Source organism: Mesoplodon mirus, assembly GCF_964341445.2.
Source record: "Mesoplodon mirus genome assembly, contig: SUPER_3_unloc_7, whole genome shotgun sequence".
In the NCBI taxonomy this organism is placed as follows: Eukaryota; Metazoa; Chordata; class Mammalia; order Artiodactyla; family Ziphiidae; genus Mesoplodon; species Mesoplodon mirus.
The window spans coordinates 501,266-516,327 of NW_028295713.1; the positions used below are offsets into that span (position 1 = coordinate 501,266).

Genomic DNA, 15,062 nt, shown 5'->3' on the forward strand with positions numbered 1-15,062 from the left:
TGAGGCATAAAAACACTTGCAAGTGATGGATATGTTCGTTTTCTTGATTGTGTTGGCAGTTCCATGGGTATATGCATAGTTCAGAACTTAAATTGTGTTCTTTAAGTATGTGCAGTGTACCGTGTGTCCGTTATATTTAACAGAGCCATTAAAAAAGGCTAAGAACAGACGTTTGTCTCGACAAATGTAGCAAAGAACAGAAAAGTCAAGTACAGTATGATCTCTGTCCATTGAATTTTCCTATACTTTATTTCCCTCAAAAAATATATCCCAGTTCTTAAAAGAGATGGGACTCTTAATAAAAGGTAAAAACAAAACAAAACAAAACAAAAACCGGCAAAGCCATCAGCAGGGTGAGCTCCAGCTACTTTTCAATTGTGAGACACTAGGTGCACGGTGCAGACATGCCAGGATGTTTGTTCTTCCTGCACAATATTTTAGAGAGGAAATTAAACCACCCCTGTTAAATGCCTGCAAGTGACGGCCAGAGTGGAGTTTGGAGAATGATGGCTGTGATCTTTAATATGGTTGTGCCTTTGTAAAGACTCTCACTCAGAATTTCCAGGGTAATTTTGGAGTCAACTTGTTTTTGTTTTTTGGATGATATATATGTCTTAACTCACCTCAAGAATATATACACGTAGACTTGAAGTTAGGGACCAGCTGGTATAAATTTGTGTGGTTATCTCCTGACCTTACCTTGTAGCTTCCTTTTGTTCCTTGATTGTAGTTAAGCTTCATCTTCCCTCAAGGCCTTTGTACTTGCTGTTCCCATGTCTTGGAAATAATATTTACAGAAAAATTGTCCATAAATGATTCCTTTCTATTTGGCACTCATCTCTTAAAGATATTTTTTTCCTTGATTGTCCTACGAGCCTAACTCAGTCCCAATTTATCAGATTACCTTACTTCTTTCACAGAATAATAATAAAAACAAATATTATCTTTGGTGTCTCTTTGTATTTAGATGAACTTCTTCCCAAAGAACTCAAGCCCCACAGTGACAGAGGTTGTTACTTTTCTTATCCCTTATTCTGTGTCTTAGAACTGTGTCTGGCATGTAGTAATCACTTGAGGTCTGTTGACTGGGTAAAGAAGATGTGAGTAGATGAACAGATTTGGAGTTATTTGAGGTCGCGCTTAATGACGGCTGGTGTTGGTGATTCAAATTGTAGGTTTTAGAGTTGGAAGTGATCTTGCTGGTCTCACAGCTACAGCAAAACTCTCCCTACTGTAACATCCCTGACAGACGATCAAGTCTGAGCTTGAATAACTGTATATGGAAGACCCTAACCAGGGCACCCTCCTAGTTCTCTTCAAGCAGATCACAACTTTCCATGGGAGTTTGCTCCCAGTTATTCAGCTGTAATTAGGAGAAAACGGTTTGACTTACCCACAATCATCTTCTCATTCTCCCTGTTCTAGTTCCTAGAGAATAGACAGGAAGAGTTTCCTCTAAATTACATCCTTTGGATTTGCATTCTTGCTTGTACCAAAATAAACACCATGCTATGGCAAAATTCTCCTTGATTGTCTGCCACTTATTGCTACATTGCTTGTTAGTGTTTAGAAATAATTTGTCTTAATGTTCCACATTATAACTGATGGAGTACCTAAATAAAAGAGCTCTCAGTGTTATGTCAGAAGCAATCATACAGATATTTTAACTTACCCTTTTCATGTATTTAATGCTGATGCTGTGTGGAATTGAGCAATAGAGTCACCACATTATTGCCATTGATGAAAAAACATATTTATGGTGAAATTTTTGGTAACTTTGAAAGCTTTACCTGATGCGGAAATTGTCAGCTACATCTTAGAGCTCTGAGCATTTCTCAAAAAGCTGTGATACGAAACATCTCTGCCTTTTCTTGTATTTCTGTTATGTTCAACCACTTCACAAAAAGCATTCTTCATATTCCTGAAATAATGATGGGCTTAGTTGAGATTCTTTTGGGACCTAAGGGACCCACATGTGTTCATAATAGTGTTGAGTTACACAGAGCCTGGATGTTTGGCTCCAGACTGAAAGCCCCATGGAGTCGCTTTTTCACATCTGTTTACCAGTGTGTATGAATGGGAGAAAACCAAAGTTCTGGTTCATTTGATCAAGGTGAGCCAAAGTCCTTTTACTTTTGCTGTGACAAACAGGTAAAGAGGTGTAAAATATCTGAAACCAGCCACTTAGGGTTTGGTAGAATGCTTAGAGAATATACAACAAAAAGAAAAACAAGTGAGTACTGCTGGCAAACTGTTTCAAGGACAGCTAACGAAATAATAATAATAGTAACAACAATAGTAAGGTTGATTTTAAAAGACTTAAGAGTGGCATAGATTCCTAACCACTCTACATGTATTAACTCCATGCCACAGCTTTGTAGAATGGGTGAGGTTATTAACCCCTTGTTTTTTAAAAAGGAAGTGAAACAAAGAAGAAACACTCCTGAAGTCCCACCACTAATAAGTGGTAAAGCTGGGGGAAAAAGATCCAGGCAAATTAATTTCAGAGTTAGTGGTCTTAACCAGTAGGTTATGTCCCACAGGTAATATTTGCACGTTTTGAAATCACTTTTCAAATACTATTTCTACCCCTAAAGTACACAGGGAATACCCAGAGAAATTGGCATTATAATTATTGTTATTTCTTTGCCAATAATCTGTTAACTTTTGGCAGTTCAGTATCCTTCCCCAACTTCTTAAAAATTCAGCCAACAATCCCAAAAAAATAAGGGCTAGTGAAAATAAATGTCTTCTAAATCCAGTTCAAGAGAGCAACTAAAACCTAAGGCCCCCAAGGATGTAAAAGAGAAAGCAAAAGAAAAGAAGAGACAAGAAGCCCAAACCCAATGATTAAGCTCCACGTTGTTAGGTAAAGGGGCACTTAACTAATGCTTCTTTAACACCTTGTGCACAGAGACATGGCTCTACAGAAGCCAAGGAGTCTCCCTTTCATCACTGATTCATGGTATGCTTCTGGCAGGGTCACTTCCTTCTTTGAGCCTCAAAGCTTTTCATGAATATAATGAGGGAATTAGAACAAAGTGAGCTCTCACAAGCCAGCTCTCATGTTCTCTCGTGGTACCTGTGAGTCTAGGTAAGTGCTGAATGTCGTTAACATGACAGGTTATATTTTTCTTAACCATTTCTCTTCTCCTGATTTTTATGTAATTTCTAATACATAGTAGAATACTAGAAAAGAAAAAATACCAAACTGAAAAGTAACTGATACACTAACTTTCCATTCTCATTTCACTGCCAATTCAGCCAAAAGCCATCTGTAGAATTCTGATGCAGACCATGAAAACACACTCTAATTGTTCCAAAGTCTTTGCCATACTTGGTAGTCCTGTGATTTCCATTGGCAGAACTATCTTGGACTGTCATCTGCAAATCAATGAAAAAGAAATTAAGTAATAGGAATTCATATCAATGGTATTGGAGAAAGAAATCCTTGAAGTTATCTTATTGTGTGAACCTTCATCCATGTACAAAATCGACAAGAAAAGTTAAGCTTTAAAGGCAACATATTCCCATGAATAGAAGGGAGAACATAACACAAACAATATACAATGCTGAAATTATGTACATGCACATATATACAAGTGGTCTTGAAATATATTCCAGGATATTAATTGGATTAAGTTTTGGGGCACTAAAGCATTTTTTCTCATAGAGAACATTATTCTTTAAGACACATACAGACACACACATATCTGCCCTGCTGGCCTCTCATAGTTTCAGTTGATTCCAATCATTTCCCCATATATTTATTCTCAGATTAATGATTTTTGAACAAGTGTTCATCTCTTTAGAAATACCTGTGCCATGACCGCAGAGTGCTCAGATTTTTTTTGGCATTTGGTGGCATATGATGGGGAAAATGATGAGTTGTGTGACAGGAGAGGTACAAGGTGAACCTTAGAGTAAGTAAGACTTTGTGCATAGTTCTTAATCCCAAAAGGAAAAGAGAAGGATAGCAACAGCAGTCATTGGAATAAAGGACCTCTCAGATGAATCAGCATTAGGATAATTCATTGGTTACTGACTGTCCAGTCATTTTACGTTATAAAGTATTCCTGAGTGACTGCATCATTTTATGAAAGGATCTACCTAACTATAGCTATGTCTTGCTGGAATTAGTTTAGATGGCAATAATGTGCATAGAGAATGGCAATTCTGAATTCATGTCTTCCCAAAATTGAAGACACTCATTAAGGTACAAGTTTACCCAACACCAAAAATGATTTATCCATACTATACTAACTGAGACTGTGTCTTACCATTCTTGTTTGTTAAAGGAGATAACAAGGCTAACTTTTAGTAGAGTAATAGCAGTATACTTAGAAAATGCTTTCAGGTTAAGTTTTGTAAGCAAAGTTCAGTGTTCACCCACCAAAAGCAAATCAGCTCATTTAGTATTGCAGGAAATGCCTTCATACTTTTTCATTGCCACTAAAGGAATTGAAAACACCTGTTGGATATATTCCCTCCTAGAATGTCATTTGTACACTTATTCCTAATAGGACCTGTTATTTTAAAAGCAAACTCCTATTATACAGCGCAGAATAGATACTCAGTATTTTTAGTGATCACATGGTTTTGGGTTCTAAGATTTGGGCTCAGACTTGCATTTCAAGCATTGCAATCTGGGCTTGTTAAATGATTTCCTTGCAACCAGGAAAAGTTGTTTATCTGAATCTAGAGCCCAATTAAGTAAATGTGATAGTGGTGATAGTGGTTGATGAAGCAGACTAGCATAGCAGCTAGGGCAATTATGGACAAGTTCCTTTCAACCTCTCTGTGCCTCAGTGTCTTCCTCTGAAACTGAGTTTCTTCATCAATGGTGATAAATACTGGTACCAATCTGACAGACTTATTGGAAGAAATGAAGGAGTTCACAAATTTCCTAAAGGCTTAATGTTTAGCTTGTCGTTACTAAATGCTGGTAATTAGTAGTAAAACAATATCCCTCTATTATTTATTATATCAAAATAATAATGATAAGGGCCTGTAATTTTATTTATTTATTTATTTAGTTTTGTTTTTTGCGGTACACAGGCCTCTAGCTGTTGTGGCCTCTCCCATTGCGGAGCAAAGGCTCCGGACGGCAGGGGCAGCGGCCATGGCTCACGGGCCCAGCTGCTCCGTGGCATGTGGGATCTTCCCGGACCGGAACACGAACCCGTGTCCCCTGCATCAGCAGGCAGACTCTCAACCACTGAGCCACCAGGGAAGCCCAGGGCCTGTTATTTTAGTAGTTCTATTTTTTGGTCATATAGTTTAGACTAACACATATTGTTTAAATGTGAAACCAAGAAGAAAAACAGTTTTGTTTCTTAAACCTGGTCAAGGCACCCAAATCACCTAATTCAGAAATGTTTCTAATTTGGCATCTGCTTTGAATCTGTCACATCCAGAGAAAGTTTATTGTCTCAGAAAGTGACAGCCTTGTATTTGTGTAGCATAGAAAAGAAGATACAAGCTAGATAAGATACATATACCCCTTATCCTAGTCATGCCACATAGAGTGCAAAACTATTCCTGCTGGGTTCAAACATTGTGATCCAGAGCCTGCCATTGCCTATTATCAGGAGCAGCAAAGGGTAAGAACCGTATGTGTTTTCCCTTAAGTTGGTCTACAACACAGATACTGTCAATCAGCGTCTGATAGTACCCTCCCCATGGACAAACTTCTGTGCTCTTTTGAGCATGCTCAGATGGAGTCTACCATCAGTGTGGTGGGAGTTCACTTCGCTTCAAGTGTGTCCACGTTGAAGGGTGAAATTAACACATACTAACGAAATTGTGGCTGTCCAAACTAGGAAAATAGTTAAAGAATCAGGACAGGAAGAATCAGGCAAATACTCATTTGGCATCAACCCAATAAAAAAGCTTCTTGGTGAGAAAATAGTTGCCAAAGATGAAAACCCAGAATAGTGCTACTTTAGCCTAACCACAGTGTCAAAGCAAATAACACACATACACAAAACGCAAAAGGAAGCCCTCTTCACACTAATGCCCCAAAGTCCTTTATGGGTCTTCAAATTGAGCAGGTATGTTGGTTGATTACTTGGGTAATTTCTCTGAAAATATTGTCAGTCATCACACTTGTGTCTCTGTGTATGTATTACTCCTTGGTATACGTGTATATAATTTACATATGTATGTATCACATATATCCTCACATTTGAGTACAGATAATAGTTTAAGCCCATAGGTGATAATAAAAATGGTTTAACAAAGATGATGTATTACTTATAACTAGTGTATCTGGTAAAAATCTCTGTTTGAAGGTCCTTCAAAAGACCAGTGATTATTAAAAATAAGAGATTAAAACTGACTCTAAAAGCCTCAATTTTAGACAGTGAGTTTAGGTTCCCTAATACCTGGATTTACGTCCAGAGCTGGGATCTTGACACCCACATCTAACTTATTTGCAGATCGGAAATCTGGCCTGGCTATATTACTTCCATTCTTCCATATGAAACTGGTCTTACCCTCTGTGCTGATGTGAGCCATAAACTGCTCCGAATGGAAACTGCTTATGATTTAATATCACACGCTCGTGAAAAAGCCAGAGGAGAAGATGCAAAAGAGAAATTCTTAAAAAATTAGTTGGGTCATCTGTTCTTACAAAGTATGTCTGCTTTTTGGAAACCTATCCAATCACTTTGACTTTTTTTCATTAGAGATGTTCCTAGGGTTTTTGAATGATTAAATGTAGACATTCAGAAGTAGAAATAGCATGAAAATGGCAAGAATCACTGGATAATTTTTCTCATCTGGTTGTACAGCATGGGAGAGGAACATGTGTCAGTTGTAAACTCTGAGGCTCTTGTGAGGCCTACTGTTAACTCAGTTGTTGGCTCTGAACGCTCACTTGCACTCAAGAGAGTACGCATCTTCCAAATTTCTCTTTTCCTTTCTCTGTCTAGCTATTTTTAAAAATTGGTGCTTAATTACAATCTACTAGAAAATTTCCATTCGAAGGAAGCTTTTATTTTTAATCTCCCTCTACACCAGAAATCTTAAATTGATAAGAGGATGTTTTGGCTAAGTAACCTTAAATCCAATCTTTAAGAAGAGCAAAGTTGGAAGACTCGCACTTTCTAATTTCAAACCTTATTATGAAGCTACAGTAACCGAGACAGTGTGACGCTGGTGTAAGTATAGACCTAAAACTCAGTGAAACAGAATAGGGAATCCATGAATTAACCCTCACTTTTATAGTCAGTTGACTTGAACAAGGGTATGGAGATAATTCAATCAGGGAAAGAACAGTCTTTACAACAAGTATTGCTGGGATAGCTGGATATTCACCTGCCCCTTCATCACAGGATACACAAAATTAACTCAAATTCACTAAAAAATTAACTCAAAATAGACCTAACTAAAAGAGGTAAAAATATAAAATTCTTAGAAGAAAACATAAGAGTAAATTTTGACTTTGAGTTAGGCAAAAACCTTATTAGATAAGACACCAAAAGCACAAGTAATGCCCAAAGAAACAAATAAATTGGACTTAACCAAATAAAATGTTTGTTCTTTAAGGTATACTGTCAAGAAAGTGAAAAGACAACTGGCAGAACAGGGGGAAATACTTGCAAATCACATGTAGTAAATAATTTGTATCTACATACATAAGGAATATTTACAACTCAATAAAAGAAACTCAACTTTAAAAAATGGGCAAAGGATCTGAATAGACATTTCTCCAAATAAAATATACAAATGGCCAATAATCACATGAGAAGATGCTCAACATCATTAGCCATGAGGGAAATGCAAATTAAAGCCACAATGAAATGCCACTTCCTATCTACTAGGATTGCTAAAATTTAAAAAGGAAGATGTTAACAACTGTTGGCAAGGATGTGTAAAAATTGAAACCAACCATTATACACTGCTGGTATATGTATGGCCTCTTTGGGAAACAGTCTGGCATTTCCTCAATGTGCTAAATATAGGATTACCATACGACCCAGCAATTCCACTCCAGCTTATATACCCAAGAGAAATGAAAACATATCCACCACAATTGGTATATGAATGTCCACAACATCACTATTCATAATAGCTTGAGCATAAACAACCCAAATGTTCATTAACTGGTAAACGGATAAACACAAATGTGGTATATCTATACAATGATATATTATTTGTCAATAAACTGGAATGAAGTAGCAATACATGCTACAGCATGAATGAACCCTGAAAATATTATGCTAAGTGAAAGAAGCCAGTCAGGGAAGATCACATATTATTTGACTCAATTTATATGAAATGTGATGAGTAGGCAAATGCATAGGGACACTAAGTAAACTAGTGGTGGTTTAAGGACTGGGGGAATTGGGTGGAAACAAGGAGTGACTGCTCATGGTTCAGGTGTTTCTTCTTTGGGTGATGAAAATATTCTAAAATCGCGTTATGATTGCATTACTCGGTAAGTATACTAAAAAACATTGGACTGCACACTTAAATGGGTGAATTGCATGTTATGTGAATTAATCTTAACAAAGCTATATATATCCTGCAATTACCTGTAGGATTTTAAACCACTTCTTTCTTACATGGTTTCATGCAATAACGTCAGGAATAATACCACATATTACATTTATTCCACAGGTATGACAACAGAACCTATAGGGTGGATGGTATTACTTGGGAGAAGTCTCCCAGCTCTACATTTACAAGATCGGATGGCAGTGAAACCTCCTTTGTAGACTATTACAGGGAGTTATGAAATTTTATTTCTTCAAACATATTTGTCTTAAAATTTTTCATGTTATACAATTAAGTATATTTCTCAAGTCTTAGTTAGACACATATATATGTATTTGTATATATTCTCCTTTTGGGGTATTATAGCGTGGCTTATATCTGTTATCCATGTATTCAGTGTTTTGTGTATAGGGTAATGTCACATAATTAGAATGGCTCCAAGATGGCCCTCCCTGTCAGGCTTAGAAGTGGCTATGGATGTTTTGACCATGTAGATGGATTGTTAGGTAGAAATAAAACATGGTAAGACTTCAGAAATGAGAACTTTATGTAGGAGTTTCAGCCCTACAGAACTTGGTTCAAAAAGAAGAAAAAATGACCAGTTACAATCTGAGATGATGTCTGTTATGTGCTAAATCTCATAATTCATGGATTCCTCTATTTATTTATTTATATTTGCCTGTGTTGGGTCTCCGTTGCTGTGCGCGGGCTTTCTCTAGTTTCGGCGAGTAGGGACTACACTTCATTGTGGTGCGCGGGCTTCTCATTGTGGTGGCTTAGTTGCTCTGCGACATGTGGGGTCTTCCCGGACCACCGAACGAACCCGTGTCCCCTGCATTGGCAGGCGGATTGTTAACCACTGTGCCACCAGGGAAGTCCCTCCTCTATTTTTTTAATTTTTAATTTTTAATTTTTTTTTTTTTTGTGGTACGCGGGCCTCTCACTGTTGTGGCCTCTCCCATTGCAGAGCACAGGCTCTGGACACGCAGGCTCAGCAGCCATGGCTCACGGGCCTAGCCGCTCCGCAGCATGTGGGATCTTCCCACACCAGGTCATGAACCCATGTCCCCTGCATCGGCAGGCAGACTCTCAACCACTGCACCACCAGGGAAGCCCTCCCTCCTCTATTTTTAATTTGAGTGCTCACAAATAAACTCAGGCCAGTTGGTGAGGTTGGTTTTCTAGCTTTAGCAGATGAGAGAAAGGTAATTGAAGGAATGGCAGATATTTGTGGCAAATGGAAAGAACTTATAGATGGATGCTTTTTTTTAAGAAAGCTTGTATTATACTGGGAGTCAAAACATAGCTACTTGGAACAATTGCAGGTACATAACCCTCTGACATCCCTTCAAGGGAGGGTTATTATGACATTATCCTCATTTGTGTTCCACACTTATTACTTGTTCATTCAATCCCAAAAGCATTTAGTGAGTGCCTATTGTATATCTTGGGTATACATTAGTAAGACTATTTAGTTCTCAGCTCTTAAGGCACTTGCATTCTCATGGCAGACAGAGAGATGACAAACGAGAAGAAAACTATTCTAATAGTTATAAGGGATATGGAGATAATTAAAATTGGGTGGTACTATGGAGAACATCTGGTGGCTATTAGTCTGCAAGGTCATGGATATCTTCTCTGTGAAGCTGATATGTAAATGGCAGCAAGGAGCGAGCTAGGTACGGATGAGGGAGAAGAGGTAGAACAAAGGCACTATTTTTGGGGTGGGCATGGTGTACCCAGAGCCCAAACTAGGCTGGAGTGTTCTCTAGAGAAGTAAATTGGATTTTATTGTCAAATCATATTATGTAGGGCTTCCCTGGTGGTGCAATGGTTGAGAGTCTGCCTGCCGATGCAGGGGACACGGGTTTGTGCCCCGGTCCGGGGAAGATCCCACATGCCACGGAGCGGCTGGGCCCGTGAGCCATGGACACTGAGCCTGTGCATCCGGAGCCTGTGCTCCGCAATGGGAGAGGCCACAACAGTGAGAGGCCCGCATACAGAAAAAAAAATCATATTATGTAGATATTTGTAAGATTTCTGTCTAATATACAGAGAATGGGCTGTACGGGGGTAAAAATGGAGGCAGGAAAACCAGTGAGGAGGTTATTAAATCAGTTGACTTAAGTGATGATGGTGGCCTGGAGCAGGATGGGAGAAGTGGGTGAAAATGGAGAGGACATAGTGAAGGCTTGGTTGTAATAAGTGTAATAAGATTGTTCTGGGATGAGATAGGCACAGATGGAATTGCAACCTGAAATATCAGTAAGTTAATTTTAAAAGGTTTATTTCTGGCTTGAATAAAGTCTAATGAGAGTCAGGGAGACTCAGTGATCTCATCTGTTACCATTTTGTGGCTCTACCATCTCAACAAGAGGACTCCAAGGTTGTCATGTTAGAAGAAAAGAGGTAGAAGCAGCATACTGGCTCTTAGGTCCCTTAGACTGAAAGTGATAGGCTAATGCACTACTTTCACTCATATTTCTTTGTTAAAATTCAGTCCTATAGCCTGAACCTACCTAAGTGGACACTCTTTTCTTTCGTGTACAGATGTGGTGAGTTCAGTATCATCTCTCTGCCAAAGGGGGTAAAAAAAGTATGCTCTTTGGGCATGCTGATGAGTCTGGAGTCCCACGGTGTAAAGCCTGGAGTTTTCATTTTGGGAATTATTAGCTCTTACCTAGTCTTGGATTTTGATATGCAGTCACCTAGGCAGAATATATAGATGACCAAGAGAATGTAATATTTCAGGAAAGAAAGATATGCGTCTCTGTAGAATGTTAAGATGAGGTTAAATGAGAGCGTATACATATGCCCCAATTCACCAAACTGTACACATTATGCGCAGATTTTTGTATACCAATTATACCTCAATAGAGCTGGGGGAAAAATACACAGTGAAGAGTATATTGAGTTTCATAGCATGGAGTTCACTGCCAAGAGCAAATTGTGTAATGGTGGGCATTGAAGTCCAGGTGGAGGGTACTGAAGGAAAAATTTAGCAATGTTTGCATAGAAGGGAAGAGAAATGCTATGTAGATGAAGGATTTTTTTAAGTCAGAGAATACTACAGTGTGTGTTTATCCTGGTATAACTAGAGAAGGAGAAATTGTTAATACGGAAGGCAAGATAAATGAGGGGTAATGATAGGAACAAAATCCCTGAAGGAAAGAAGAGGTTAGAATCCATAGCTGTAGTAGAGATTACAGACCCTTTTCTGGAGCAGGACACATCCTCCATAGTAATCAGAGGGCAAGAAGAACATACATATGTGTAGAGAGAAGGCAAACACTGGGCAGAATATAAGTGTATTCCTGTCTGAATCCTCAGACATTCACTTCTCAGTGAGTATGAAGCAAGACCATTGGCTGAGTTAGTTGATGGGCAGCGATGAGGGAGATGTATAGCAGATTTGAGAAGAGATGAGAAAGTGTGAAATGCTGGTTTTTTGAACGGGTAGGAAGCATAACTAGGGAATCTGAACAGAACACCCCTTTTAGATTGTGGCAGACTAACTCTAGAACCAGTCAGCAGGGTTTGGTTGTTGGTTGCATGGGCAGAACAGACAGCTGGGTTTTACCAGGGTTTGAGACTTGCCAACGTAGCATGATCAAGGCATAGTGAAGGAATGAATGGCATTTGTGAGGACGTGATTGTGACAGGCTATGGAATGCAAGCTGGGGAAGTAAGGGAGGTGAGGCTGTGAGAGAGTTAAGGACCTCTCTCCTTCTCAGTTTATGTGTGCTGATTCCTCCACCTAGGCTGATGTTTGCTTGTTCATCCTACAAATTTTATCTCAAAGATCTTTGATTAAGAAGAGCCGTTCTGGGTCCATCCATGTTGCTGCTAATGGCATTATTTCATTCTTTTTTCTGACTGAGTAATATTCACTTGTGTGTGTGTGTGTGTATACACCACAACTTCTTTATCCATTCATCTGTCGATGGACATATGATTTACTTATATGTGCAATCTAAAATATGACACAAATGAACATATCTATGAAACAAACAGACTCACAGGTACAGAGAATAGACTTGTGGTTTCCAAGTGGGAGGGAGTCGGGGAGGGAAAGATTGGGAGTTTAGGATTAGCAGATGCAAACTATTATATATAGGATGGAACAACAACAAAGTCCTACTGCATAGCACAGGGAACTATATTCAATATCCTGTGATAAACCATAATGGAAAAGAATATGAAAAAGAATATACATATGTATAACTGAGTCACTTTGCTATATAGCACAAATTAACACAGTATTGTAAATCAACAATACTTCATAATTTTTTTTTAAAAAGAGCCATTCTGGATATCCCTACAGTACCCCTCCCTCCCATGCATACACTGACCTGCAACATCAGGCCTCTGTGAGGTCACCCTTTTCTGTTATGTACTTGTATTTCATAACACTTATCCCAATTTGTAATTATATATTTGGGTGATTTTTATAAATCTCTCCCCTCCCCAATAGACTATGAGTTTCATAGGACTAGGAGAGCTATGATTCTGCTCTTTGCAATACATATCTCTTATACCTTACACCATGACTGACACATAGTAGTTCATACACATAGGTTGTAATAGATAATTCATGCATGTTAGAATCAGAGAGTAGTGGGATTAGTAATAATTTGAGAGAGTGTGTCACATTAAGGCAAACTACCTTCTCAGCATGTGTTGATATATAGAGTCTTACATGTAAACATAAGAAAATGGTTCCAGCAGATTTACTTGAGTGAAATGGATGTGCTGAAATATTTGAATGACTAGGGTAGTCTCAGGATGCCCTGGTAGGAGCTGAGTCTCATAAGAGTCTCATAATGAGATCTGGGAAAAACTGCTGAATTCATAGATGAGGCATTAGAAAGTAGGCACAATCCTACCTTTCAAATAATGGAAATAGGGACAACAGGACTGATTTGTTTTTTGGACCTAAAACAATAGACTGTAGGTTTCTTCTTCAGCAAAGATGGGTTTATTTGGGATCAGTGGAGAATTGCAATTTGGGGTCTGCAACCCTGGTGAGCCATGTGCAAGTCCCACTTGAGGAGGACAGGAGAACCCTTTCATAGAAGAGAAAAGAAAGTTGGAAGGGCTTTAGTAAACAAAGAGACCATGGCTTTTCATTGGCCAAGGTCTTGCCTGGGAAGAAGAGAAGTCTTTCTTCTTCCTGTTGGGCTCTGCTATCATGGCAGGGTATGAGAGAGCTCCCCCTCTGGTCTCCTGACTCTATTTAATTGAGGTTTGTTTATTTTTTTATTTTTATTTTTATTTATTTTTTATTTTTTTTTACAAATTTAATCAGTTATACATATACATATGTTCCCATATCCCCTCCCTTTTGCATCTCCCTCCCACCCTCCCTAGAGGTTTGTTTATTTTTTACAAAAGCTATAAGAAATGGGAAGTGTGATTTCTAAAGTTCTCTATAGGAGGAAGAGCATGTCCAAAGGCTTTGATAAACTGGGTGATAGGAGCTGTGGATGAAGCTTAAAATGATGCCATGATTCTACATGCATGTATATACCTGCACAAGTGCCCTCCTTAAAGAAGGGTCTAGGACAAGGAAATAGGGGGTGAATCTTAGCTGCCTTCAAATAACTACAGTGCTTGAAGGAAAAAATATATAATCTGCAACAATAGCATGAGAATTAATAGTAGCCACCCAGCTTGAAAAGAAAAGAGCCATGAAACCTCGATTTGAAGTCTTCTTGCCCAAAGTTGGAACTCCTTTTGAAGCTCTCAGATGCTTAAATGACAGATGATACCAGAATTCATGTGGTTAACTTATTGATGAGGACCTTGCTAATAAGCAGCTTAGGAAGATCTACAAAGAATCTCCACTTTGTGTTGGGGAGTAAAGTCACTCTGTTGTACAAGAATTTGCTGCCTTAGGGATAGGAACTTCTGTATGTGATGTCTTAGAAGATGCCTTTCCCTACTGGAAGCAGAGACTAAGGGTTTAGGGGAAATAAAGTAAGAGGAATGTTGGGAATAGATCTGGAATTGCCACTCTAAAAAGTTGCCAGGTTTTTTTGTCCCCCATTAGTAGAGGAATCCTCTTGAAAATTCTCAATATGTTTTAGAAACTTTCAAGGCATTACTGTGGTGAGAAAAACATACTACACAAGTCTCACCCATCTACATCTATAATAAAAAGGGTAGCACAATGATTCCATTATGTTTTGTGGGTGTTCTACTCTCCTTGGCCATCTATGTTTATAAGTGATCCCTGGGACATCAAATTAAGAGAATATTAAGAGTGTTTTGGAGGCTTTCTTAAACTGGGGGAAACAATATCACCACACCTCTAGGCCTCCATTTGTGATCCGAAAATGCACTTTTGTACCTATTTATTTGATGTTACTAAGGTTTTGCTAATAGGCATGCCAGTGTTCGTTTTTCTGTTGAACAGCACTGTGGTACAGTGGTCACTACCTTAAATCAGCCACTTTTGATCACCAAGGGCAAATGGAAAATGAGCCGACAGGACACACTCCATCAACCTATAATGCTGGTTCCTGAGCTATGCCACCTGACAGGTACTGTGGATTTAT

The 15,062-nt window shown here is 38.6% G+C and overlaps 1 protein-coding gene across 1 annotated transcript in view; it reads left to right on the forward strand.

Moving 5' to 3' along the window:
• The window catches only part of LOC309801734 (piwi-like protein 3), a gene marked incomplete at both ends in the record, with an annotated part of 33,215 nt that overhangs the window by 3,836 nt on the left and 14,317 nt on the right, over positions 1 to 15,062 (forward strand). Inside the window, 4 exon segments of the mRNA XM_082646781.1 lie at positions 6,441 to 6,598; positions 6,601 to 6,637; positions 8,626 to 8,737; positions 14,921 to 15,047. Coding sequence (XP_082502907.1) covers positions 6,441 to 6,598; positions 6,601 to 6,637; positions 8,626 to 8,737; positions 14,921 to 15,047 — 434 coding nt within the window.